The sequence below is a fragment of the Rhamphochromis sp. 'chilingali' genome (assembly GCF_963969265.1).
Source record: "Rhamphochromis sp. 'chilingali' genome assembly, chromosome: 12".
NCBI lineage: Eukaryota > Metazoa > Chordata > Actinopteri > Cichliformes > Cichlidae > Rhamphochromis > Rhamphochromis sp. 'chilingali'.
Genome location: NC_137939.1, coordinates 7400609 through 7426456, shown reverse-complemented (window position 1 = coordinate 7426456; position 25848 = coordinate 7400609). Strand labels below are relative to the sequence as shown.

At 39.8% G+C, this 25848-nt stretch overlaps 3 protein-coding genes across 11 annotated transcripts in view; 1 reads left to right on the top strand and 2 right to left on the bottom strand.

Moving 5' to 3' along the window:
- The window catches only part of ubr4 (ubiquitin protein ligase E3 component n-recognin 4), a 56309-nt gene extending 55931 nt beyond the window's left edge, over nucleotides 1-378 (bottom strand). For all 8 annotated transcript variants that reach the window (XM_080898517.1, XM_080898523.1, XM_080898518.1 and 5 more), the window contains exon 1: nucleotides 237-378. In XM_080898517.1, the coding sequence (XP_080754643.1) occupies nucleotides 237-361 (125 nt within the window). In that variant the 5' untranslated portion in view covers nucleotides 362-378. The remainder of the gene's footprint in view (nucleotides 1-236) is intronic.
- Nucleotides 379-1330: 952 nt separating this feature from the next.
- emc1 (ER membrane protein complex subunit 1) lies at nucleotides 1331-12716 on the top strand. Its single transcript, XM_080899748.1, has 22 exons — nucleotides 1331-1472; nucleotides 1938-2065; nucleotides 2153-2218; nucleotides 2325-2418; nucleotides 2505-2633; nucleotides 2814-2940; nucleotides 3106-3264; nucleotides 3447-3614; nucleotides 3924-3995; nucleotides 4267-4365; nucleotides 4624-4720; nucleotides 5335-5451; nucleotides 6037-6236; nucleotides 6453-6602; nucleotides 6872-7033; nucleotides 7263-7382; nucleotides 7495-7632; nucleotides 8824-8997; nucleotides 9187-9397; nucleotides 9538-9622; nucleotides 9710-9839; nucleotides 11707-12716. Exons 1-22 carry the CDS (start codon nucleotides 1381-1383, stop codon nucleotides 11884-11886), a joined length of 2898 nt encoding a protein of 965 aa, XP_080755874.1. The 5' UTR covers nucleotides 1331-1380; the 3' UTR covers nucleotides 11887-12716.
- Nucleotides 12717-13347: 631 nt separating this feature from the next.
- errfi1b (ERBB receptor feedback inhibitor 1b) lies at nucleotides 13348-20909 on the bottom strand. Of its 2 annotated transcripts, XM_080899765.1 has the most exons (5): nucleotides 20757-20909; nucleotides 17181-17260; nucleotides 16921-17079; nucleotides 16399-16484; nucleotides 13348-15604 (listed from the first exon to the last, which is right to left on the bottom strand). In XM_080899765.1, exons 3-5 carry the CDS (start codon nucleotides 16965-16967, stop codon nucleotides 14607-14609), a joined length of 1131 nt encoding a protein of 376 aa, XP_080755891.1. In that variant the 5' UTR covers nucleotides 16968-17079; nucleotides 17181-17260; nucleotides 20757-20909; the 3' UTR covers nucleotides 13348-14606. The 2 variants fall into 2 exon arrangements, with proteins under 2 accessions (XP_080755891.1, XP_080755890.1); XM_080899764.1 differs by lacking the exon at nucleotides 17181-17260.
- Between the last annotated feature and the right edge of the window lie 4939 nt (nucleotides 20910-25848).

The window sequence follows — 25848 nt, the reverse complement described above, 5'->3', positions numbered from 1 at the left end:
AGTAAGTTAGCTGTCATTAGCATATCAGCTAACGTCTGGAGCTGACTCCATGCCAGTGCAAGTTAAGCTTAAATAGCTTGCTAGCCGCTAACGTTAGCAAAATGGGTATCGTTTCCCATCCAACTATACTAACCAAGCTAGGGTTAGCAATTTAGCTAGCTAGCCTACGCCTAGGTGGACACAGGCAGTATTCAAGCAAATATGAACCTGCAATTTATTGACAATTAACCGGTTACCTGTTGATTATAGACCCAATAAGCTGAGGTAGCTCCTTCGTCTCAAAAGCAGTGTACGAAGCTGATAAAAGCGGCCGAACTGCCGCTGTCCATTCGTGTTCCCCATCTCCTCCGCTCGACGCCATCTTGAAATCCTAACAGAAAAAACTAGTTACTGGAAGAAGAAACTGTGGTGTAAGTAAATCTTGGGGGCGCTCTCACTCTGATACCAGCCCTGCCAACATTTCACTCGAAATGTTTACTGGTTTACTGTTTCTAAACCCATTTTAAATTATGTATAATAATATAGTTCCCATTTTACAGGAACGAATAAAGCGATGTTTTCCCCTTCATTCATTTGTGATATAATTACATATACAAGTAGTAAAACTTACATATTGGTTGTTTTGTTTTGTTTTGTTTTACCGCGTTTAACTTATCTTTTTATTGTTTTAATATTAACTTCATCAACAAACCAATAATCAAGTTTTTGACTTTATGTGACTTTCATCCACATATGTTAATATTCTTGTATAACGATAGATGGATATAGTAATACGACACCTTTTGATTCCAAAAAAGCCAACAGGACTTTATCCAAGATCATCAAGTAAGTAAAAAAAAAAAAAGAGTAAATATTAATTCATATAATAAATAAAATAAAATAAATATTTTATTGTCTAATTTCTCACTGCACCACACAAGGCCTAGAATGCACTGCTAAATAGATAAAATATATTAAATACACAAATCTTCTTCGTTTTTCTTTATTTAATTGGTTTTTATTTTTCGCTTTTTTAACGTGTCGGGGTGCAGCCTCTGTCTTCCACCTGAATCCTGTTATTATCCCCTGTGGTACCATTATTTTTAAATTTTATCATTTGTGTTTCTGTCACTTGATCCCATCACACATTTTCCCACACATGAATTAATCTCGGTCTTACACTATTTTTTTCAATAGTGATCTGCTTTCTTTTTTTTCTTTCAGTTTAGGATTTGGTTCAATCCATGAATATTTGTTAATCTGAAAGGTCACTACCAGGACCGACGCTGTAACCTTTACAACCTTTAGGGGGCAGCACTTCTCCATCGCAGAACAAAAAGGAAGTCGTTCGGCTTCCGACTTCCTCCTTCCGTTGAAGAGCAAGTCAGAGCTGCTGCAGCAATGGCAAAGCTAATTTTGCTTTGGCTTAAGTGTATCATATTATACAATGCTGTCGATGCTGTGTTTGAGGACCAAGTAGGAAAATTTGATTGGTAAGAGGAGTCAAGCGAACGATCAAATGTGTGCCGATTATGTTTTAATGTGGAAATGCTAATGTTAGCACCTGTCAAAGCAGCTAACTGCGAATCGGTGGACTTTGAATGAGAGAACAGGTCAAAACACATCAGAATGAATACAAACAAACAAATGTAAATTTGGTAGTTAATTTCAGGAGGTGTACATATCTCCATGGTTTATACATTAAGTAAATCATTGGTCCCACTAAATTCAGCAAGTGAAACGCGATAGAAAGTGATTTAAAGGTAATAGGAAAACGTTGTAGCCAATCTGATAATAATCAATAAACCAGTGTCATGTAGTTTCGGCTTTTCAGTTTGAGAAATATGTCTTTGCACCGGGATTGGATCCATGTGGTCATTAAAACAATGGTGTCACTATGATCATGGGTGAGCTGGATGACAGTCTGAGTGCTTGTGCTTTCTCTTCATGTTTCACAGGAGGCAGCAGTATGTAGGCAAGGTTCGTTTTTCTCATTTTGACACACATGTACAGTCATCCAAAAAGGTTCTTGTAGCAACAGAGAATAATGTTTTTGCCGCACTCAATACAAGGACCGGGGAACTCTGTGAGTATGTTGTTCCTTTGAAAGACGAAGTTCTCATATATTAGGTATAGTCTTTTATTGTCACTTTGTTATCAATGTCTGTTACAGTCTGGCGACATGTTGATAAGTCTGGACCCGAAGGAAACATTGATGCTCTTTTGCACCATGGACAAGGTGATTTATTTTTTTGTAATGATTCTAATCATGTATTTGAATTGCAGTAAAGTTTAAAGATTTTTTTAAAGTTCCTCCAGTTGATGAAAGTGTGTTTGTGTCCTAGATGCGATCCTAGTGGTTGGCAATGGCCGCCTGCTGCGATCCTGGGATGTCAATGTTGGTGGTTTGAACTGGGAAATTGTGCTCGACTCTGGAAGGTGATTATTACCTTGAGGTTAAGAATGGTCTTTATTTATTCATTTATTTGATTAAATCTTACCTCGTTGCTTTTTATATGTTCAAGTTTCCAGAAAGCATGTCTAGTGGGACAGCAAGGCACAGTGAAACATGTGGCTGTTTTGGAAAAAAACATTATCTCTCTCCATTACCTTTCTAATGGCCATCAAAAATGGATAGAAAATCTACCAGATAGGTATGTTTTTATATTAATGTTAATTTTGTGTACTGATGTTCTCTGTTTCAATGAACATAAATCTACACAGGAATTCATTTACCACCTTAAAGGCTTTTTTTTGGTAGAAAATACTACACAGTGTTGCAAAAACAGTAGTTTTATTATGAAACGTTTGTCACCTTCTGTTTCTCTCCACAGTGAGACTGTGGATTACCAGACTGTTTATTCTGGAGGAAATGGTGAAGTTTATGCTTTGGGAATTGTTCCCCATTCCCACATTGTTATTATTGCTTACAGCACTGATGATGGAGAAATAATCAAGCAGGTAATCCTGTTTATTAATGATAGTATTAAAAAAATCAGCCTATGCTCTGTAAATTTAATGTATATAAAATAGGTAATTTGTTAAAGAACAAACTAACTTAAACACTGAACCAGTGGTCAGTATATAGAATGACTTTTGTGAGTTTCTTGTTTGTAATGTTTTCAGATCTCAGTTGAAGCTCCGTGGCTGTCCAACATAGTGGCCAGCTGTGCAGTGATTGGTCAGGGGGTGCTGATTTGTGTAGACTCTGCAACTCCATCGCTGTACATGTACAACTTAAACCCAAATATGGATGATTTACAGATGACCCAGATCCCCCTGCAGGTATGATTCTAACAAAAACCTTTCTAATGTACAAAATTGCCATGTATGTCCTCTGCTTTAGATTGGGTAAGTTTTAAATTCTGCCTCTCTCTTTCTCAGCTCTCCACTTCTGTGTTCTTATATGTTCCTTTGTAAATGCACAGTTTTTCTTTTACAGTCTTCTCCTATTTGTCTTCTCACAGTCACTGGGACTTGAAGTAGCTCCAGACTTTCAACCGGTCCTGGTGTCTCACCAGCCCAACTCAGCCCATCAGCCTCTGTCTGAGTTCTTCCTTCAGCTCGGCCCTGATAACTTCCTGCTTCTCCAGTTCAACAATGGTCAGATAGTTACGCTCAGGGATTTCAAGCCAGTACGTAAGCTTTTCTCTATATTTTTGTTTCATATTCAAAAACATTAGCCTGTCCTGGTATTGCAGTTGTTCTGCTATATCAGCCAACATCAGTAAATATCTGCAAAAATGTAAATGTGGCTTGGCATCCTTGCCAAAATATTTTATTGCCCTGGGAAAATGTCAAACATAATAACTGTTAAAAACGGCCAAATACGATCCTTTTTTTTTTTTTCCAACCTGTGACATTTTGTAGAATGTATTGTTTTTCTACAGAAACATGATGTCTTTTGTTGTATTATACAGCGCTATATCCTTTGTTTGTTGTAGGCCTTGCTGGTTTCCTTTGCAACCACTGGAGAGAAGACCATTGCTGCTGTTATGTCCCCCAAGAATAAAACTGTGAGTTAAAGTAATATTTCACCTTTAGATTTATGTGTGGGTTTTGATGTGTTTTAGCTGTTTTCTTAGTCATAAATGCATTTGATTTTAGAAGGCAGATGCGTAATACACATATTGATTTACTTAATGTAAAGGTTAGACTTGTTACTGTAAGTTTTTTTTTCATGTCTTTCAGGAAACTGTCTTATAAGTGTGTTTTGGGGTTTTTGTGTCTTGTTTTTTTTAAATACAATTTTTTATTGGGAGATTATTATTTGTTTCTTTCCCATAGGCCTGCAGTATTAACCTCTTTAGTGCTGAAACTGGACGAAGACTTCTAGATACAACACTGATTTTCGTTATGGATCCTAATGGTGGCAAACCAGAGAAAGTGAGTCAGTTTTCTTTCCTGAGGTACTGTGGGAACTATGGCCTTTCAGAGCAGGCAGAGTTTTCTAAACACAGGTGCAGTCAGTTCATTTCAGTATGATGTGGAAAAAATAAGACATGCTGGTTTCTGGGCTTTCTTTGAAAATATAGACAGTACTTTTCTTTTCTTTTTTTTTTATGCCAACTTTAGTAGTAAATGTGCCCCGTAGTGTGTTAGTAATGGCTTTACAATAGAAGTAAATTATATTCTCTCTTTCAGATCTACATACAGCCATTCTTGAAAAAAGATGACTCTGTAGGCTACAGGGCCATGGTGCAAACAGAGGACCACACACTCACTTTCATACAACAGCCAGGTATGAGCGGCAAAAACAGGAAGCAAGGAAAGAGTGCTTTCAGGCTGTACTGATGTTAATGTGAGCAGAGCTATTGATGCTGCAGGACTTTTTTAATTATAGTTTTACTAAAGCTAACCAAAGTAAAATCCTTCTCATTGTACTCAAAAGAGCAAAAGAAGAATAGACACCCTATTTTTTTCTGGAATGTGTTTTAGCAAGGTCAAACAGAGGGATGAAAACGTCATGAATATTCATACTGTGGTCTGACTGCAGTGGGTTTCTGTCAATCAGTAGGCAAATTAAATGTAAGTGAGGAGTCTGCGTGTTTGTTTAGTGTTGAGAACTTGGACATTTTTCCCAAAGCGCATAGACTTGTAAGCTGTGCAGTGCCTCATGATAATATTTTTGGTTTATCCCACCTCTTAATCATCATGGTTGCTGCCAACATCTGACCACGGTGTGGACAGATTTCATAATGTACCTACAGTCCTGTCTTTTCCACAAGAATGATGAAAAAACGCGTCTCATAATATAATTAATGGAAAGCGTCAACACAAACTGCATACAGCCGCAGGGTGTGGGAAATAGATTGAATAAACGATTGCAGAACAATAATGATTCTTGCTTTCCAGGGCGTGTGATGTGGACTAGAGAGGAGGCCTTGTCAGATGTGGTGACAATGGAAATGGTGGATCTGCCCCTCACTGGAACGCAGGCTGAGCTGGAGGGAGAGTTCGGCAAAAAGGCCGGTAAATGTCAAACCGAAATTTTTGCTGTATTTGAATGGAGTCATGTAAATCTCCTTTACAAAGCGTAAACTCAGCAGAACTGGATGGTGTCTCCATTAATGGTTCCATAACTTAGAATTTCTAATCATTTCTGAGGGTTGTTGCATTTGCTTTTGTCCTTCCTTAAACAACTCAGCTGCTTTATCAAATCGGCGAATTTGCTATATTCCAGTTTCAAACATATCTTTCGCATGTGTGTTGATATTACTGCTTTCATTTTGTTTGTTTTTGTCCTGTTTTTTGTTATTGCTGCTTATGGATTCAGCCATTCAAGGTAACAAATCTGTGCCTTTTTTCAGCAAAACTTGATTCCTTGTCTTACGGTTAGGACTTCCTCACATTCAGTGAACCATTCCTCTGTTGAACCCTTTGCTTCATTTTATTTCACTCTTGAAATAAAACCTGTATCCCTGTGTCCTTGTTGTTTCTCGCAACGTTTGTTGTATTTAAGATATGAAACATGATGTGGATCAGATGTTAAAAATTTGAGTCAAGTCCCCGGAAGGTCACTTAGCGGCATCTGTGCTCTTGTTTACGTTTGTCCAGATGGGCTGATGTCTATGGTGTTCAAGAGGCTGTCCTCTCAGCTCATCTTGCTGCAGGCCTGGATCTCTCACCTCTGGAAGCTGTTCTATGACGCACGCAAGCCTCGTAGTCAAGTTAAAAACGAGGTCACCATCGAAAACCTGTCCAGAGATGAGTTCAACTTGCAGAAGATGATGGTTATGGTCACTGCATCTGGAAAAGTATGAAACTAAAGCTTATCCTGTCATTTAGAAATGGTTTGTTAGCATTTCAGGGAGGATGAGCAGCGCCGCACAGTTGTGGTCAAACTAGATTTGGTTTATTTTGTCTAAAATCAGGCAGGCTTGAAGGGAATTGAAACACTGATAAATAAATTCAGATTAGTCATCTCACTTTTTCCTGCAAGGTTCATTCTTTTCTTCTTCTCCTTTTTTCAGCTCTTTGGGATTGACAGTAAGACTGGCAGTATTTTATGGAGGCACTACCTCAATGATGTCCCATCGAATGCAGCGTTCAAACTGATGGTACAGCGAACGACAGCGCACTTCCCTCATCCTCCGCAGTGCACGTTGCTCATCAAAGATAAGGTAACTTATTGCAAAGGCTCTGTGTTTGGAGATTCAGGTTTGGTGTCAAAGCTCTTATCTTGCAGGCTGACAATATGGATAAAGCTCAAATAGTTGGCAGGGGAAAAAAACTGACCAAATGGTACCTACAGTTTTCAAATTTAAAGACAAGACAGGCTCAGTAAAAGATAAAAGAAATCTTAAAGATACCCACTTGACAGATAAAGTACTGACCTGACCTGTAAAACGTGATTAAGGTTTATTTTCTTTGTTCTATTTTTGGTCATCAGGACACAGGGCTCACCACACTGCATGTGTTTAACCCCATCTTTGGAAAGAAGAGTCATGTGACTCCACCTGCTCTACCTCAGCCAATACTTCAGTCACTCCTGCTGCCACTCATGGACCAGGATTATGCTAAAGTTTTGCTTCTAGTTGATGATCAGTACAAGGTTTGTAGCAAACTGTATACATTTACACATTCTCACTATATTGCATCTCGAAGCCATTTCTGTATGAATACTCATCATGCTGCCTCATAACGACTCTATGTCCCATTAATTATACTGTTTACATATTGTGCATGACCACCAGGCAGTAGAACACTGTTTAACAATGGCATTGTGTGAGCTGTCGGTTACCTGCAAACAAATGATATTCATCTTGCTCGCTTTTTCCCAGGTTTCTGCATTTCCTTCTACGAAGAACGTACTGCAGCAGCTCCAGGAAATGGCCTCATCTATATTCTTTTATCTTGTTGACTCCAGCCAGGGAAGACTTTCTGGTTACAGACTAAGGACGGCAAGTGAAACTTTTTGAACGCATCATTTCCTGATTCTCACAGGAAACCGTCATGAAACTATACCCAAGTCACAGACAGAAAAAGTTCATGTGTATCATTTTGTGTTCTCAGGACTTGTCCACTGAGCAGATCTGGGAAGTTGTCATTCCAATGGAGATACAAAGGATTGTCTCTGTCAAAGGGAAAAGGCCTAATGAGCATGTCCACTCGCAAGGAAGAGTAATGGGAGACCGCAGTGTTCTCTATAAGGTACCGTAACATCCTTTTTAAAACACATTTTTTTAAATTTATTTTTATTTAACTTTTATTTATACAGGTAGTCCCATTGCGACTCAGTGTCTCATTTACAAGATAGATCTGTTCTAGACAAACATTAAAATTACAACAATAAAAGAAACAGTAAAATAGCTAAATTTGTCTAATGTACACAGTCATACCAAAGATAGGAACAAGTTCCCAGTGATGATTTCACAAAAACACTTGTATGTCTTTGAAGTATGCAAGTGAAAACAACTAAGAAAGCTTCAAATCCTTCTGGTTAAGCTTATATTATTGACTTTATTCTGGCTCGATTTTGGTTTGTTTTGGCTCAGTTTTCCCTCTTTGCGCTAAAAGACGGTAACGCCCCGTCTTGTGACGTAAACTAAAAACTCATCTTTCCAAGAAATCTTGTAACCCATGTCACTGTTTTCCCAGTGAATCACATTCTCCCTTCGACTGCCCTCTTTTAGTAAGAATTCACTGCTAGTACTCCTTACTGTTGCCTTTGTTGTGATTTATGAATCACCCGTGAAGTGTGCTCTTGCATTCATTATTTCAGAGAGTAGCACAAGAAGATGAGGATAAAAACACATTAGAAATCATTCACTAGGACAGTTTATAGCGGTACATCGAGTAGTGCTTGAGGTTTACTAGAATTGTTGATCTGGATAGGCTGATGGCCAGCTGACTGCCATATTTGAGACCTTGTTGCAAGTATTTCCGGTCATATTTTTTGTAAGCTAGATTCCTGAGAAGGCAAATGTAGCTTAACATAGTCAAGAACCCTCGTTTATGGACTGAAAAATTTATTTTCCAACCTTTTTTCATAAATGAAACCAGGTACAAAAAACCCCCAACTTATTTCCCTACTACAAAGAAAAAGTCAGTGCGTTAATGCGGTCCTACTTGGTTGTAGTGGTTTGCACTTTACACATTTGCTTGGCAAGCAAATGTTGTTGGTTGGACTCCAGCCGGAGACACAAATCCCAGTTTGGGTTTGCGTCAGGAAGGGCATCTGGCGTAAAACTCTGCCAAATCAAACATCCGGAGTGGCCCAAAAGTAGCTTGAGTGAGGCTCTGCTTCATTTGACAACAAATTTATCTTAATTAACGAGATATGTACTTTTGTGCTATTATATTAATTTAAATGTCCAATTGTGTTCTAACTAATTTTTATAGTACCTGAACCCCAATCTACTGGCTGTAGTGACTGAGAGCACAGACACGCATCAGGAGCGCAGCTTTGTCGGGATCATCCTGATTGACGGTGTGACCGGCCGCATCATCCACGAGGCTGTTCAGAGAAAAGCCAGAGGACCGGTGCATATTGTGCATTCTGAAAACTGGGTGGTGGTGAGCACGCTTGTTTGCTACAGTCATGTGTAGGGATTGAAATAATTACAACCACCTTTTGTTGTCTTGCTTTTTGCATCGTTACAGTTTGAAGGCCATTTGTTCAAAGCACATAACTAAATGGAGGAAAAAAGGAGAAATATTGAGGGTTATATTTATTGTGTCTCCTTCCCCTGTGTGACTCCGCAGTATGAATACTGGAGCACCAAGTCACGTAGGAACGAGTTCTCTGTAATTGAACTGTATGAAGGAATGGAGCTCTACAACAGCACCGTGTTCAGCTCGCTGGATCGGCCACACGCTCCTCAGGTTCTCCAGCAGTCTTACATTTTCCCCTCCGCCATTTCTACCATGGAGGCCACGCTGACTGAAAAGGGCATCACCAGCCGCCATCTGCTCAGTAAGTGCTACTCGGTTATATTGCTGTTTTCTGTGGTTTTTTGGCTTTTAGTTATTACATAATATGTTAGAAATAAAAAGTATTTTCAGCACCGGGCTGCCCTTTTTGTAATATGTTTGTTTGAATTTGCTTTGTCATAGTTGGCTTGCCGTCTGGAGGGATTTTGTCATTACCAAAGATGTTCCTCGACCCACGAAGGCCAGAAATAGTATCTGAGCAAAGCCGGTCAGTCCTCAAGTCAGGCTTAGTGTGAAAATGAAAGTCAGATTTTTCTTTACTGTTATGTGTCTGACTTGTTAACTTGATCTTCAGTGAGGAGAACCTGATACCCTATGCTCCAGAGCTAATGATCCGTACAGAGTGGTTTATCAACTACAATCAGAGTATATCAAGAGTGCGAGGTATTCACACTTCCCCGTCTGGACTGGAGTCAACCTGCCTGGTAAGTCTGCCTTCAAAGTAATGAAAAGCACATGACAGCACAGTGTAAGATTAAAATAAAATGGTTTAAAAATCATTTACATCACATATATTTAGTTTAAAATGGTACAAAGACAACCTATCAAATGTTGAAATGAAGAAATTTTATTGGTTGAACAACACACTCATCGGCCACCGCACTGGGTCACCTGTTCAACTACTTGTTTACATAAACATCTAATAAGCCAATCACATGGCAGCATTGTAATGCTCAAACTGAGCATCTTAATGGGGTAGAAAGGTGGTTTAAGTGGCTTTGAATGTGGTATGGTTACAGATAATAATCTGAAAAACAAAAACAAAATATCCAGTGATCAGGAGCTCTCTATGTGAAAATGTCTCATTGATGTCAGAGGTCAGAGGACAATGGCCAGAGTGGTTTAAGCTGATAGGAAAGCAACAGTAACTCAACACATCGAACTTTAAAGGAGATGGACTAAAGCAGGAGTAGATCACACCAGGTGCCACTTGGACCAGAATCTCTGAGCAATGTTTCTGGCACCTTGTTGAATCTGTGCCATGAAGAATTAAGCCAGTTCTGAAGGCAAAATGAGGTCCAACATCGTACTAGCAAGGTGTAACTAATGAAGTGGTCAGTGAGTGGATATAACATGTAACTGTGGCAATCGGAGCATGTTTAATATCGTGTTGCATCATTTCTTCTATGGGGTTCATAACCGAGGGGAAACAAACGCTGTTGTTTTAAAAGTGAAGTGTTTTCCCATCCTTGGTAGATATATTGATTTCAGCTGCTCAAAAGTTAATGGCGTACTTTACTAGAGTTGTGATCCTGAAATAATTGATACATTCCCTGGAAAAAAGACTCTGGGCATGTTGCTCTGAGATTTTCATATCATTTAGTGCACAAGCTCTGTGCACGTTTTCTCCAACCGTATTACCAAGCTGTGAGCCACGCACTAAGAGCAAACCCACTGGTCCCTTTTTAAGCCTGTAGTATTCCAGGTTCATGGTTTCCAAAAATATTTTCATATTTTGATTTTTCATGCCACTGAGCAGTTTTTTTCCACTCTGCCTCAGTCCATCTTACATGAGCTTTGGCCTCGCAAATGTCCTGGCCCCTGCGTCTTGTTTATGTTTGGGGTTTTTTTTGGTTTTTTTGCACATAGTGGAGTTTTAACTTGTTTTTGTGGACGCAGCAGTGAACTATGTTCAGTAGAGCTCATGCACAATTTTCCACAATGGAATATTGTCTTGTTTTTTAACCAAAGCTTGGCTATTCAGTATCTGCTTTTGACTTTCTTCCCCACTTACAAGGAATTATTTGGATCCTTTAATATCATCTGCCATAGATGAGAAATTCCCCCAGTTTAAATTAAATTGACAGTGGTTTTAAAAAAACGTTTGCCCACTCAGTCTCTGTCTTTCGCAAATGGTGAAATCCTCGTTGGTTTTACTTCTGTGAGGCTCAGCTTCTCTAGGATGTTTTTTTTTTTGTATAGCAAATCATGTTACTCAGTAACCTAATTAGTTGTGAGAATGTTCCACCGGATCTTTTTTTTTTTTTTTTTTTTCTTGGTATAGCATTACGCAACTTTTCCAGTCTTTTTTTTTTTTTTTGTTTGTTTGTTTTTTTGCCCCTTCCCCGTGTTGCTGACGTCAAATTCAAAATGAGTTCAGAACATTTTTTTTTCTTGTTTACCGTCCAATTTAAAGCATCTTCAAATCATTGCATGTACATTTTCATCACATCACTACTATTTGGAAACAGGGCTGTAGATGATTCCTTATTTGGAAATGTATTGCCACCACTTGGTTTTCCTCCCCACTTAAATAAAATCTTAATATGACAATTTTATTTTATTTTTTAGGTTGTGGCATATGGTCTTGACATCTACCAGACACGTGTGTATCCCTCGAAGCAGTTCGACGTACTAAAAGATGACTACGACTACATGCTGATCAGTAGCGTGCTTCTTGCCCTTTTCTTTGCCACCATGATCAGCAAACGCCTGGCAGAAGTTAAACTGCTCAACCGGGCTTGGCGGTAAGGCGACGGTTAAATTCCTACATCTGCCAGCTCTGTGGCTGCACGAAGGACCTCGGCTCCAAGAGATGAGACCGCTGAGGCCGTGCCTGTCCAAGAACACAGGTCAAAGTTCAATAAGGCCCATAAGGAACTGCAGGGGTGAGGGGACAGTGGGGAGGGGGTGAAATGAGGGGTTAGCAAAAAGTTTTTGTGTTTATTTTTTAACTTATTTTGCAAAAATGAATTATTTCATAGTAGAATAATTGTTCTTTTGTGAAATGTCATTTCGATTAAATGTTTAACACAGCTAATTATGAACCGATAAAACCGGCCAATTTATTAAACTATGGAGCTTGAAAACTTCTGCTCATGTGACAGTTATTTTAGTTTTCCTGGGCCTTTTTTTGTTTTTGTTTTTTGAGACATTTCTGCATCACTGGACTGATCTAATATAAAGCGATAACAAATGTGGAGCTGAGGGAATAGTCAGGAGAAATGCGTGAATGTGAGCATGAACTCGAACAGTACCATAGTGGAAGGGTTTGTTGGGTTTTTTTTAGCCTGCTGAATCACCTTGATACTCCAGTCCCGTTTGGATTGTTGGCAAATGAGCTGTGAATATGAGCTGTGAGGTGATAATGTAGCATGTACAAGAAATGGTTTTTTGAGATGTCTGAAAACCACCAAATGAACTGTTACACTGTTGCCACCATCACATGATGAACCAAGGGAATGGGAAGAGACAGTAGCCTTTCTTTTATGTACATCTCTCATCTTGTAGCTCATACTTTTATGAGAAATTTTCCACATAGCTACTGTTGATGCTCCATTAAAATTTCTCCCAAAACTCCATTCTGAGCGCTTTAGTTTGTTATTGTTGTTGTTGTTGTTGTTCTTCTGTTAGCTGCTCCTTTTAGGGTTCTTCACAGCTGATCATCTGCCCCCATCCACCTATATTCGGTCACACCAACTCTCTGCTTTTGATTATTATTATTAGTAGTATTATAGTATTATTAGTAGTGTTATTATTATTAGTTCAATATTCCAGGTGCTTGTGACATGATCCACTCTAAATAACAACATGTGCTTTTTTATTATGTAGTGCCTGAAAGTTCAATTAGACATGGGATGGCAGCCTGGTTTCACCCTAATGCCATAAAAATATATATGTTCATAGGTTTCTCAGTTCCTCCATAACAGATCGAGGACTCATGGGAGAGATATATTCCCCACCTGGCTTGAGATGAACTCTGTATGAACTGCAAGAGGTGACCAGGGTGAGGGAAGTCTGGGCTACCCCTGCGACCTGAACCCAGATTATAGATGGATGAGACAATAAAGTTTATCTTATCTTGAAAAAAGGAGGTCAAACTTAGAGAAAGCTCTCCATATCATAGCTTGAGTGTGGAGAATGAAGCAATCCTAGAATGAATAAGTTATTTATTTCTATAAATAGATTAAAGACAATTTTTACAATTGACACAGAATTATGAACTTACAAACAGCCTTTGAATGGGCCAAGTCTGATACAGAACCTTCATGAGAACTTCATAGAGGTTGGTGTAACAAAGGTAAATGTGGGCCTGCACCTCAGCAGTGTAAACGTAACATGACTTCCATGCCCACACAGTAAAAAAAAAAAGTATACACAACATCAGATTTACATCATTAAAAAATTTCACGAGGATCAGCTAATGACAATTTTTCAGCTCTATTTACAAATGCAACAAGTAAAAACTTCTGACTTGCTCTTCATATGTTTAAAGACCTGTGATCATAAGTGTGACTGCAGGTTTTCAACAAAGTTTCTAATGAAAATGAATTAGAATCTAGCTTTAAATACACACTGATTAAAATGAACAAATTGACACTTTTCTGTAGTTAATGTAGTTTGATGTAAATTTCTAAACTTTGGGAGTGATAAGGCTATCTTATCTCAATCAGCTTTGTGATACTGAAATCATAAGCTAATTCAAAAGCGCAAACACCCAATATTAGCTGCATCGACTGTGTGTGTGTGTGTGTGTGGGGGGTGATCTAACAAGTTCATTTGCAAATTTACTATAAAATTTGTCAAGAATCTTTAGACTTGCACTTGGCTAACTCTTTATAATCTGGTATTTTTTAATGGAGCACTTTATTAAGTTTACCTGAAAAGATGCTAAAATATTCAAATAGTACTTTAATTATTTGGAAAAACATCAAATCTATCAACACATTATATTTTTCAAGCAGCATTGTGATAAAAAATAACAGACGTGGAACAGTTTGGCACAAGCCCAGCTTGTACATTTATAAAGACGTGCTCTCTTGTAAGGTATATGTTGCATAGCTAAGGCTGTTTTTAGTGGTATGAGCATACGACTGTCAGACTTTAAAAATTTATAAGTGATCATACTATTTTTTTTTTAGTAAGGAAACGGCAGTATCTTAGTTATCAAAAACTGACAAATGGTGATAGAAAATAAATATTTGTTCTCTATTTGTGAAAATACTATATTATTGTGTATTGTCGTTGTGGTCGAAGTAGAAGAGACGTCTCTAAAATACTGATTGGTAAAATGTTCAGTCAAAAAAACCTTGTGGATATTACACCAAACACATGTCAGTCAATGAAAATACCAATACGTTACACATGTGAGCAGATATTATCGCACACTGTACAGTTGTGTATCACAGAGTGATTAATAACGTCAGTCACCGTTTTGTACTCGTCTAGTTTCAGACATGGTGAGATGATTTCTACCTTTTCTGCCAGAAGCTGCTGTTCCCTGTCTTAGCAGGTTCACTCAGGAGTCTTTCTCTTCTCTCTGTGTTTGGCGGTCGGCCCGGCGGCAGCAGGATGTAGTGTGTCCCGCTGGCCTTTCTGCCATCCTTCAAAATCGGAACAATGCAGGGAGAAAACTGGGTTGCAGGTGGCTCACCTGTCATCTGTCTCAGCAACGCCTTGCTGACATATTTGGGGTTAGCAGCAAAACTCTGAGTGGCAGGCATCACTCCATTGATATAAATTGGAAGACTTTTAGGGCTTGGGGTGCGTGGTGGACAGGGTGGGACTAAAGGCACCCTAGGAGGGATTTTGGGAGGTTTGTCTTCATCGGTCCCAGTCTTTGATTTTGGTGGGATGGGGATACGAGGAGGGATTTGTGGCCTGTCAGTGGACCATGATGAGGTGCTGGCGTGTGGTTGGGTGGAAGGACCCGAGCCAAAAAATTGGATTCTAGGTAATAGGTTCTGCTCTGGCCGTTTGGCTCCAAAGGTATCCTCAGCTTCCGACACCACAGGCTGGTTTTCATCTGTCTGGTGACCAAGGCACCAAATGTCGGCCGCAAACCTGCCTCCTCCAAATGTTGGCCGGTCCTCTCTGCTTGGCCAAGAGAATGCCATGGATCCAACGCCAGCATCTCCAGCCCTCAATGAACTCTCTTGGTAGGCATAATTTACTTGGCCAAAGTCTTTGCTGCTGTTCCTGCAGATAGGCTTAGGGCAGCTCTTGGGCAAAAGGGGCCGTCGGTCACTGGTAAAGAACTCAACCTCACTATCAGCTGCTTCATCTGACATAAGCTCCTCGGGGTCTGGCAGAGGTGGCAAGGGTTTGGCCTCCCTCTGATCAACCCCGAACACTGCCTGTCTCTGGGAAGAAGGAACCACCTGGTCTCCCTCAATGGGCAGCAGCATGTTGTCTGATGCTAGGTGGTAGGAATCAGAAAAAAATGGAGGCTGGGAGAGAGAGGGGTTGGCTGCGGAGAGAAAAAGGGGCAAAAAAAGGAAATGTGTTAAAACACACAAAATGCTACGTTTGCTTTTATACTGAGAAAGCAAATTGTTATGTAAGGCTTTGCTATCGCTGTTGTCCCCTCCAGTGCAGAAACAACACTCAGAGGAAGAAACATGGAAAACAACTTGCTGCCCAACCGCCTTATAAAAACGTACTTACTGAAGATACTGTACAGGAAACGGGAGTAAAAACATCCTGAAAACACCAGCTTAACCTATCGCCTTCTTCGTCAAACATCAGCCACAACACCATGATTAACACGGGAATCGTCATTATCTGCAGGGCAGGCCACAATCTTAACTGAGCTTCCCATAACCTTCTCTGTGGAAACATCCGACGTGCCCCAGACTGCAGGAACAGCTGGTGACTGGGGAGCGATAGCTTCCCCTCCTCCTACACCCCGATCTCTTTCCTCTGGTACACAGCTTAGTACTGTGATGGCAAACTCACTTGCATCCTGTCTAAATACTGTTCTACTAGACAAATGAGGTTTAAAGGTTTTTTTTTTTCTCTAATAAAAAAAAGTGCATAACTTCACCTAATTTAACAAACATAACTCTTCACATCCTTTCAAAATTTCAAAACAATGAAAAAAAAATTGCCAGAATTTCTACAATTTACAGTAATAGCAGATACATACTGATAGTGTTCCTGATACATACGAATTCAAAGCAGAGGAGCTTTGATAAAGTTCATGCATCCATGCTAAATCCGTTTCCTTCATACATGTAACACTAATATCTGAAAAAGACTCACAGTTAAACTCGTTGGCCATTTGCTGTTGCTGTTGAAGCTCCTTCAGGGTTTGCTCTGTGTAAGCCCTCAGGCCAAAGCTCTGCACTCTGCAAAGCAGGACAGGTTGAGAAATCCATACAGAGCTGTGCACGATGGTAAATCATTCCAAATCAGTCTTTATAAGACGAGCCTAACAAATGCATTAACAGGACATATGTTCAGTTGTCCTTTTTCTATTTGCAGTATAAAACAGTAACAAGTTACTGGATTTCTTTTCTGAGCCAGACTCTGTGTCTATGATTGCCAGACACTGTTATTTAGTTTCATATTATCTTGCTATATACATATATTATAATCCTGCATGACTACATGTAGTTGCTCATGCTAACATTTATCCCTTCTCTTATATTTCTCTTTTTTTCCTGGTCAGATTTACATGCTCAACATTTTGCAAAGCTGCCACAGATTCACAGATAATAATAACAGATTATTTACATTTTTTTTTTTAAATTAGTATTAGGACTTGTGTAGTGTTAATTGTACCTGTTCAGGTCATGCTGTCTCCACAAATTATTCTGACTCCTGGCCATGATGTAGAAGAGATCGTGTTCTTATAAGAAGCTCTGTTTGATATCGATCTAAAGCTCCAACACAAGTCAGCTCCGTCAAACCCATCACAGCTTCATTCTAGCCAGTGGTAAGCTGTTGAAGAAACACTGACATTAGAGTGCAAGGGGATTCATCTGGCTATCTTTTACATTCACATCTGGCTTTTGCATTACATCACATCATTCAGGTCACACCTTTGCTGGTGTGAAATGCCCATAAGCAGGGTACAGCTGGATCTCATCACCGTCCATCACACTCAGCTGCACGTTCTTATCTTACCAGGCAAGGCAAAAGGCAGCAAACAATACAAGATAACTGCACATACACAAGCATACAGCATATATTACAGACAGATGGACTACTTCATGAAAATTGTATATAAAGCAAAGTATTTTACATTGAATAAGTAACATATAACAAAGTTCAAAGGATGTAACATTTCATGACATTCTTTATGTTTAGTATGTAGATTTGCAGGATTGTGAAAAACATTCATATCATTCACATTTCAGTGTAGTAAAAGTATCATTACACAACTATATCCAATAGCTTTTTCCTATTCTCAAAAAGGTTATGAAAGCAGGGCAAAAGAAACGTTTACATTTTGAACATATGCCACTTTTCACTAGACGCAGTAAACAAACGACTTGCGATACCCCGCATGTTTTAGGTGAGCCTTGAGGAAACGAGTAACAACAAAAGCCAAGAAAATTGCTTCAGCCTGCTCTCTCAGCCACCATATATATCCAGTTTAAAGCTATTTGTCTGATGAGCAGGGTATTACACAACCTCTGGGTCAGATGTGGGAGGGCGACAGTACTCCTGCACCCTCCTTCGTCTCTGTGCAACGCTCCAGTATCTGCCCTCACAAAAGGGGCTTATTGTCCAGAATTCCTGTGATGCTGGATGACAAACTCCACCGCTGAGACGGCCCCAAAGCACCGCGATTATAGATGCACTTGAAGGAAAATTTAGTTTAAGTCTGACAGGGTCACAAGCCCTAACCTTGTTAGCCTACTGGCTGAGAACAAAAGTGCACTTAAAAAGTGGCACACTGCGAATGACTAGGAAATGTCTTACTGTTAAAATATTTTAAGGGGTTAAGGTGAGAGAGAATTTTGTGCAGACAGGCAAAGCAATGAAATAAGTACAAAGACTGTACGTGACATCCATGCTGATGATTAAGATTCTCAACTAGCATATATCTATAAAGATGATGACTGTTTCTCCTGATATGATGCACAGCAACTGATATCATTCCAGGGCGATGGACACTTGTATCAGGGCAAAGGTGAAGGTCATCCTGGTTTTTTTTTTTTTATGATAGATGATGATGTCAACCTTGCTGTTGCGGTTTTGGCTTACGGTCAGATGTGCAGCTCAGGTTAAGCAGACCATCAGACAACTGAAGGAGTTTAAAACTGAGTGGTGCCCCTGTGTCTTCCCAGCAGTGACGCAGCAAAGCACCCAGCTGCATTGACTCAATGACATACCTCTAAATCTTTGTTCTCCCCATATATTGTACTTTACATATTTGTGCTTCTTCTTGCATTGAAAGCAACATTTAGAATTAAAATACAATAAGGCGGACACATACTGTGCTTATGCAATGAAATAAAAAGACCCATTTCACATTAAAATGAAAGCACCACACTGCCTGGAGGGCAACCCAAGGTCTCCATTCTACTATCACTGCAATCTTTCGCTTCAAAGACCTGCTTTGTTTCCTGTCCATGATAACTCCAATGCCGAAGTGGGAAGCAAACAATGCAGAGCATGCAAAGGAAACCCAACTACAAACAAAACAGTGACTCAAGCGTGGATTTGAATATTAATGCTATCCTTAAAACAACCAACTGTGGCGTCATTTCCACCCGTGAGCCTCGGAGATGGAAGACACAGACTAATTATGAATTCTACCGGCAATTACTCAGTGTCCATGAATGGAGCCACTCTCGGGCATGAATGAGCCTTTGTACCACTTTGGTGCACAGCGAAGCAAGCCTGAAAATACAAGTAAACTCTCCCATGAGGTTAGGACTAGAGATACGCCATGGAGACAAGCTGCCACGGCCAAGGTATGAGTCTGTGCCACAAAAAGTCCCCTGCGGGGGGGACTGCGTGTGTTGGCACAGTTGGAAGGACAAGCCAGAGGCTGGAGAAAACAGTTTGTTTAGTACATGCAGGGTCCTTGGTGTGTTGTCCTTGGCAGTCCCCACCTCAACTTTTTTTCAGGCAATAGACCATTCAGTGACCGGGCCTTCTTTAAGCACGAGTTGATTATCCTGATGGCGTGAAGTTTGCACCTTACACACACATACATACACACTAATTAGGTCTGCTAAGCTGTGGGACTAACTACAACACTGCGCGCCACAAAACTAAACAATAAAGCATTTGATTCAATGAGAGAAACCGTTTTAACAACAAGATCCGCAGCCCAAATACAAGTTTATTCACCAAACTAATCTAGGTTCAATGTGTGACTGCAGCTTTCAATTTTTTTTTTCCATTGCACTAACAAACCAGACCTTTAGGTTTATCTGCGTGTACTGATTTTTAATGGGTCACCAGGCGAAGGCCATGCTGTAAATGTGACAGTTTAGTGCAGTTCATTAGATCCTGACATTTCCACTGTTTAACTTCATTCACCTGGGGAATAAAAGAGGCATATGAAAAGATGTTTGTGATGATATTTAACTGAAAAAATGCAGTTTTAGTACTTGCTTTTTACTTACAAAAAATATTTAAAAAAAAATAATTAAATAAACGTGTTAAAAATCTTTTGTTGTTACATATCTAATATTGTTACATAATATTATATATGTAACAACCTATCTAATATTGTTACATATCTAATATGTAACAAGATGGTAGGTAGACTTTATAGTCTACTTGCATGTCCGAAATGTTTTGTTTCTAATAAACTAAAGTCTAGATAGTGTGCAGAAAATGAAGATTTTCACATTTTTATAGTTTGAAAAAAGCGCAACTCCACCTGGTCATGGGCCACATCGGCATGTAGTACATTTTCACATCATAACTATTAAACTATATATTTATAGTTTATTTTATTATTATAATTAATTTCCATAACCCTTATTGTCACTTTCTGTTATTGGCCTTTATCGCACTCTATTCTTGATAACACCGAGTTATGTTTAACTCTGGGTCATGCGCTTTTTACTGTAAATTATTTTACATTATATTACTGACGTCACTTTTTTTTTTACACTTTTTGAATGATAGTTGTGAACCAATTTTGACTCCCTCGTTTTGTTTTATTTTTGCGCTTTAAATTATACGAAAACGTCAGACAGACATAGAATTACTGGTTTACTCTTTATCGCCTACTAGTGGGTGAAAATGGAAGTGCCGAGCAGTCCAAGACCTATCCCGCCTCGACGTGACTTCCCTCGGCGGACGCGAGTGAAATCCCTCATTGAGTCAGAAGTACAGTGCGTTCCACTAGATAAATAACTTCCTCTAGCTGGTCTACTCACACAAATGTCCAGCTTACAAAATGCTGTCCACACACATCTGAACTATACAGGCTCTACTCAGAGAACAGACCTCAGTGATTTCTGACCGGCTCTTTTTCTTTTTTTTCGTGACGTCCCAGTGTGGAAAACACTCGTATACACTTAGTAACAGAGTAACATTCACATCACATACAACACAGCATCTGACCGTCCCGTGGTAAAGGCAAAGGCAACAAAAAAGAGCCAATGTTCATCAAACAACTTTTATGAGAACGTGATGAGCCTCACCATGCAAATGCTGCTTATCCGTCACGTACAGCTGGTTTCGTTCGATCGCCCTCAGTCCCAAGCGAGAAATGACACCCGTGAGGCTAAAATCCAGTCTGTCAGTCAACCCTGACCCATGTGCATCGACCCTCCTCTGTCAACAACACTGGGAGGTGAAACTCATTTTGTCAGAGTGACGCGGGTTTCCACATCTCCTTATAAAAGAATTCAACACCCAGAACGCGTTACTGTAACTCCACCCATGGCTGCCTTAAAGGGGAAAAATGCCTGTAATTCTTTTTACATCACTCTACTAGGAAATGCACTGAATACTTTACTAAGTTTACTTTACTATTTGATTTTTAAAATTTTAATTAAATGTATTTTTTGAGTATGTAGTTAGAACCCAATTCTGTCCAACATAGTTTTGACTCTATTAAATGTAACTGATAATCTGAAATTACTTTTCATATTACATTTTTACATACACATGATAATGTTATAAAATATGATTATTTGTTCTCAATTAAACTATACAAATCGTCTCCCTTTGACCAGGAATAACATTGAAATTGTACTTGCGCATTATGCTATCAGCAGTAATTCACGTTTCTCTTACGTTTCATCTCTATACTCCTCTGTACGGTTTTACTCACCTTCCTGAACTCTCAACTGCAGTGTGAATCTAACAAGATGTTGTTAACCTGTCTGCGCAACTTTCAGGTTTCAGGACACCATTCACAAAATCTATTTCCTTACAGTCAGTGGAACTAAGACTCTGTAGAGCTTAAGGATCTATGCTTAAATCTATTAAGCATTTCCCCTCCCATTTTATTACATCGTTTACCCTACACTAAGTATGCCTCAGCAGGTCAAAAAGCAAAAATGTCCTTTATTTTATTTGTTCCCTGTAATGCGTGTACAGGAAATTGCATTTCAAGCAATTGTGGCCTGACTTGTGTGGGAGTCAGAAAGTGTGTGGGTGGATATTGGCGTGTGTACAACATAACACTGATAAAAAGTTACAAGCACTAGATTGGCAGACCAGACATGAAGGATGAGGACTTGTTTTGAAGCCTGCATGTCACAAAAGAGTTGACTGTGTGTGTGTGTGTGTTTGTCCTGTGTTTGTCCTCACCCACGCTGAGAGAGGCAGAAGGACAATATGAGAGGCCATTTACCAGAAAATAACAGGGAAGTGAGTGCAGGCTATTCTTGTTTTCACCACAGGGTCCAGACCACACTGAGCTTACAGTCTTCCCCCAGACTGCCATCTGATCTTTTTACTGCAGTGACAGCACAAATAAATCCTTAGGCAAAATGACCCATCAAATATTGTACACTGTATAACCAAATCGTAAAATTGTAAGCCAAGTGACCCTGTAACCTTTCTTTCTTCCCTTGGTGCAGATTGTTGAGTAGTTCCTCTGCTTGTACTACTCCAATAAAGCCCACATACAGTCATATGCGGATTAAGGAGTGCCTTATACCTATATACTGACTGTAAATCACAAACCCATAAAATAAATACGCCACATGTAACGTGCTTACATTGCTGCAATCATCAACCATCCCTCTCCCACTAACGTTAACTTGTTTGCTTAAAGGAATACTCATAGTTTCAACAAATAAGCTGTTATGTATCAACTTTACATTGTGCAATGTGGAATTTCAAAGTGACACAGAGATGTCCAGTCACACCACTGTCATTCAGCTGTAAACCAAGTACACGTTTTGTGTTACAGTTAAGACTGTAAGACTAACAATACCAAACTATATAGAAATTAAATATACCACCTGCTGTCCCTTCAAAATCAAAATCTTAGTCTAATCATCTTTTAATAAATTGCATAAAGATGGCCATGCAAAATTCAAAGTTTTTGCCACTTTTACCAGCAGCTCTGCTCTTGCTTTGCAGTCCTCTGTGGGCGCTTGTGGTGACCCAGGATGCTCAGGGCTGTGGGGGTTTTTGCCAGGGTGGGCCAGTCTCCTACAGGGGAGGTCAAGTCATTTCCTGCTCTGAGAGACCTCCGTCCCTCACAGATGTCAGTGCAGTCAGAAGCCCACCTTCCACATCTGCAGCACTCCACCTCCCAACATCCTTATCAAAAAAGATAAAGAAGACTGCTTATTTTTAATGTTGCAAACATACATATATGTCAGACTTCGAGAGCTGGCCTGACTCAAATGCAGACTGGCAAAAAATGAGCAGGAATACCAGGTGGACTATGATACACATATGTGTGTGTGTGTGTGTGTGTGTGTGTGTGTGTGTGTGTGTGTGTGTGTGTGTGTGTGTGTGTGTGTGTGTGTGTGTGTGTGTGTGTATAAGAATCAATTGTTCTGTGGAAAAGAACAGGATTAATGCAAGAATGAGTAAAAAGTACAAGATCATAATAAAACTCATCAAGACTTATGGTTATATTAAACTGATCTATCAGTTCCCCATCTGTCTGAGAATAGAAAACTAAAACGATGAGTGTGTGTGCAGCACAGCGCTTAATAGTGTCTCAAGTTGGAAAAGGAAATGAAGTAGGTAGGTGTTAACATATGTTTTCTATGGTAAATACATTCGTGTAGGTTGATGTGCTGACACGGTGACACAGGGAATTCTCTTATAGAGGAACCAGCTGTGTACAAACATGTAATAGCAATTAGAGCGCCGCTACAGGGCTGCTGTTTTCAAAGTCGCGGTTGACGTGTCTTGTGTTTAGGTTTCACATTCCTTGTTCCAGCGAATCTGTGTTAGAGGTTGTGATAACTACAGGCGCATATGGCGGCCATATTTATGAGCCGTATACTTTAAATATGTGATTGCATAAAACAATGTCCACTTGATGCTGCCATATGTGTAAGAGGTTAAAAATCAAGATTGTTCAGAGATGAGTAAACGATGGGTCACCAGAACTGAAAGAGCGTCGTCATTTAACTCTGGATTCGAGTTGCTGTAATTGAGAAAAAACAGAAAGATATTCTTATGAAATTCTCATATTTAGTGCATTGCACCCCTCTCTTGCCACCTACTGCTTCCTTCAGCCTGATTTGTAATATTTATGTTTGATGCTTTACTTCAAAGTAGACGGACAGTGATTAAGACCTGAATGTTGTGCTGCTGTGTGCAACGCTGTGTGTGATTTGAAACACACACCCCACACCTAGTCCTTGTTTCATTTAATGGCTTTACGGGTAGATCTGACAAGTTGGGAGCTGGGCTCCTCAAATGTCTGTGTGGGCTCACCACCACAGCCTTTGACCACATCTTAGCTTAGTTATCAAAGGAACAACAGTCATCAGGAGGAAGAGGAGGACAGATGGAAGAATCATGCCTCTGCTACCTTTTAATAATGGACAAATCTGGATGTGCACAAAGACTTCTGTGTAATCTAATCTGATGCTAAAGTGCTTTTTAAAAAAATAATAATAGCAACTGATATTTTCTGTGAATAAAATCCAGCTACAATGGAGCTTAATGGAGAGAGAAATGACACACAAACACACATAAATGAACACAGATTTCTTTAAAACACAGAACAAACAAACAATGAAGCAGCGTAGCTTTTCCCAGAGTACCAGCAGAGAAAAACAAAGCACAGTAAGCAGGCAAACTGATGGAGGAAGTACACCAAGGGATCAAGGGTTAAAGTGATTTAAACGCAGCAACATCAGATGTCATGGTGACAGTTTCAATGAATGGCAGAGATCTGAGCATGAAAGAAGAGCAATTCTTTTCCTAGGATACTGAACTGGACGCCTGGCCAGCTTTTCTACCCATTACATCAGGCCTCAGTGTGGGCAGAGGCTCTGCAAACCCAGCAGGAGGACTTCCGCAGCCCTGTGAAGTCCATCTTCAGTTCATTAAGAGCTTCAGTTGAAATGAGAAAAGGGAACAGAAGGCCGGAGGAGGCTCTGTGTAGAATCCAGATAAAAAGAATACAGAGAGTGCCTTGGACTGATCTTTGACCGTTATTTAACTCATCCGTGGCAGCTTTTCTTGATAAATCACACTTTTGCTGGAGTGGAAAAAAACATTTGCAGGCATCAATGCAAATTAGCTAACAAGGACATTTTGGGTAGAGAGAGGAGACACGAAGGCGCTGTCAATATTTGAATGTTTGCACAGTTTTCGCAACTTGTTCTGAGGTTGAAGTCTTTTTGCACAACTGCGTCATCCCGGGTCATCTTTAGGAGGACGGTGGAAACTAGTCAAATTTGGTCAAATTGTTGTTCTGATTATTTAGTGAGTGTGCGTGTGTGTGTTTGTCCACGTCATGGCTCTATTGAGTAGCAAGGCTGAGAAATGATATACGTATACAACCCACAGTTTTCCCCAGAAAGGCATGGTATGCTCTCTTATAGTCTGTTCCTTTCCCAAAAATTAACTTGGAGTCCTGAGGCAGTTTTCCTTTTTTCCCCCCTCCTCCTCACTGTGTCTCTCCTCCCACTCCAGACCTCCTCCTTTTCTTCTCTCACCTTACTTACGCGCACTCCATCATTTCCTGTTGAGTCACAGTCAGGCTGCACCATGTTTTACATTTTATTAGTCCCCCTTTTTTTTAAACTTTCCTCCTCCACTTCCTTGTTCACAAGATGGCTATCATTTTAAATTGAGGGGAATGAAACACAACGTCGGCCCACAACAGCCTTCCAAGCAGCATTTTGGAAAAGTCAAAGCAGATGTACAAGTCTCTTCCTGGCAACTTGACTGATTCATACAGTAAATGACTTGGAGGATCAAAGGATTATTAGCTCTACAGATAATTCACCACCTCACTTGCCACAACATGTCATCAGTATACAGCATTAATGCCAAAAAAAGTTTCCAGCAGCAATGAAAAACAAAAGATGTAGCCTTAAGAAATTACCTTAAAGCATCAAACTGTCTGTTAATATTGATCACTGAGATGAATTACTTCCTTGGAAATTAAGTCCATATTGCGCCTTGGTATTTGAGTACTTACCCTGGTCATTTGGGAGGAAGTGATGCTGTAGTGAGGTCAGCACTAGTGTTTAACATATTCAGTGCATGCCTGTGTGTTAGGCAGGGTTGAAGGCAGGGCCCTGAGAAATGAAAGGGCTCTGTGGTGGACCGGTTGAGTCATTCAGAAATACAGCT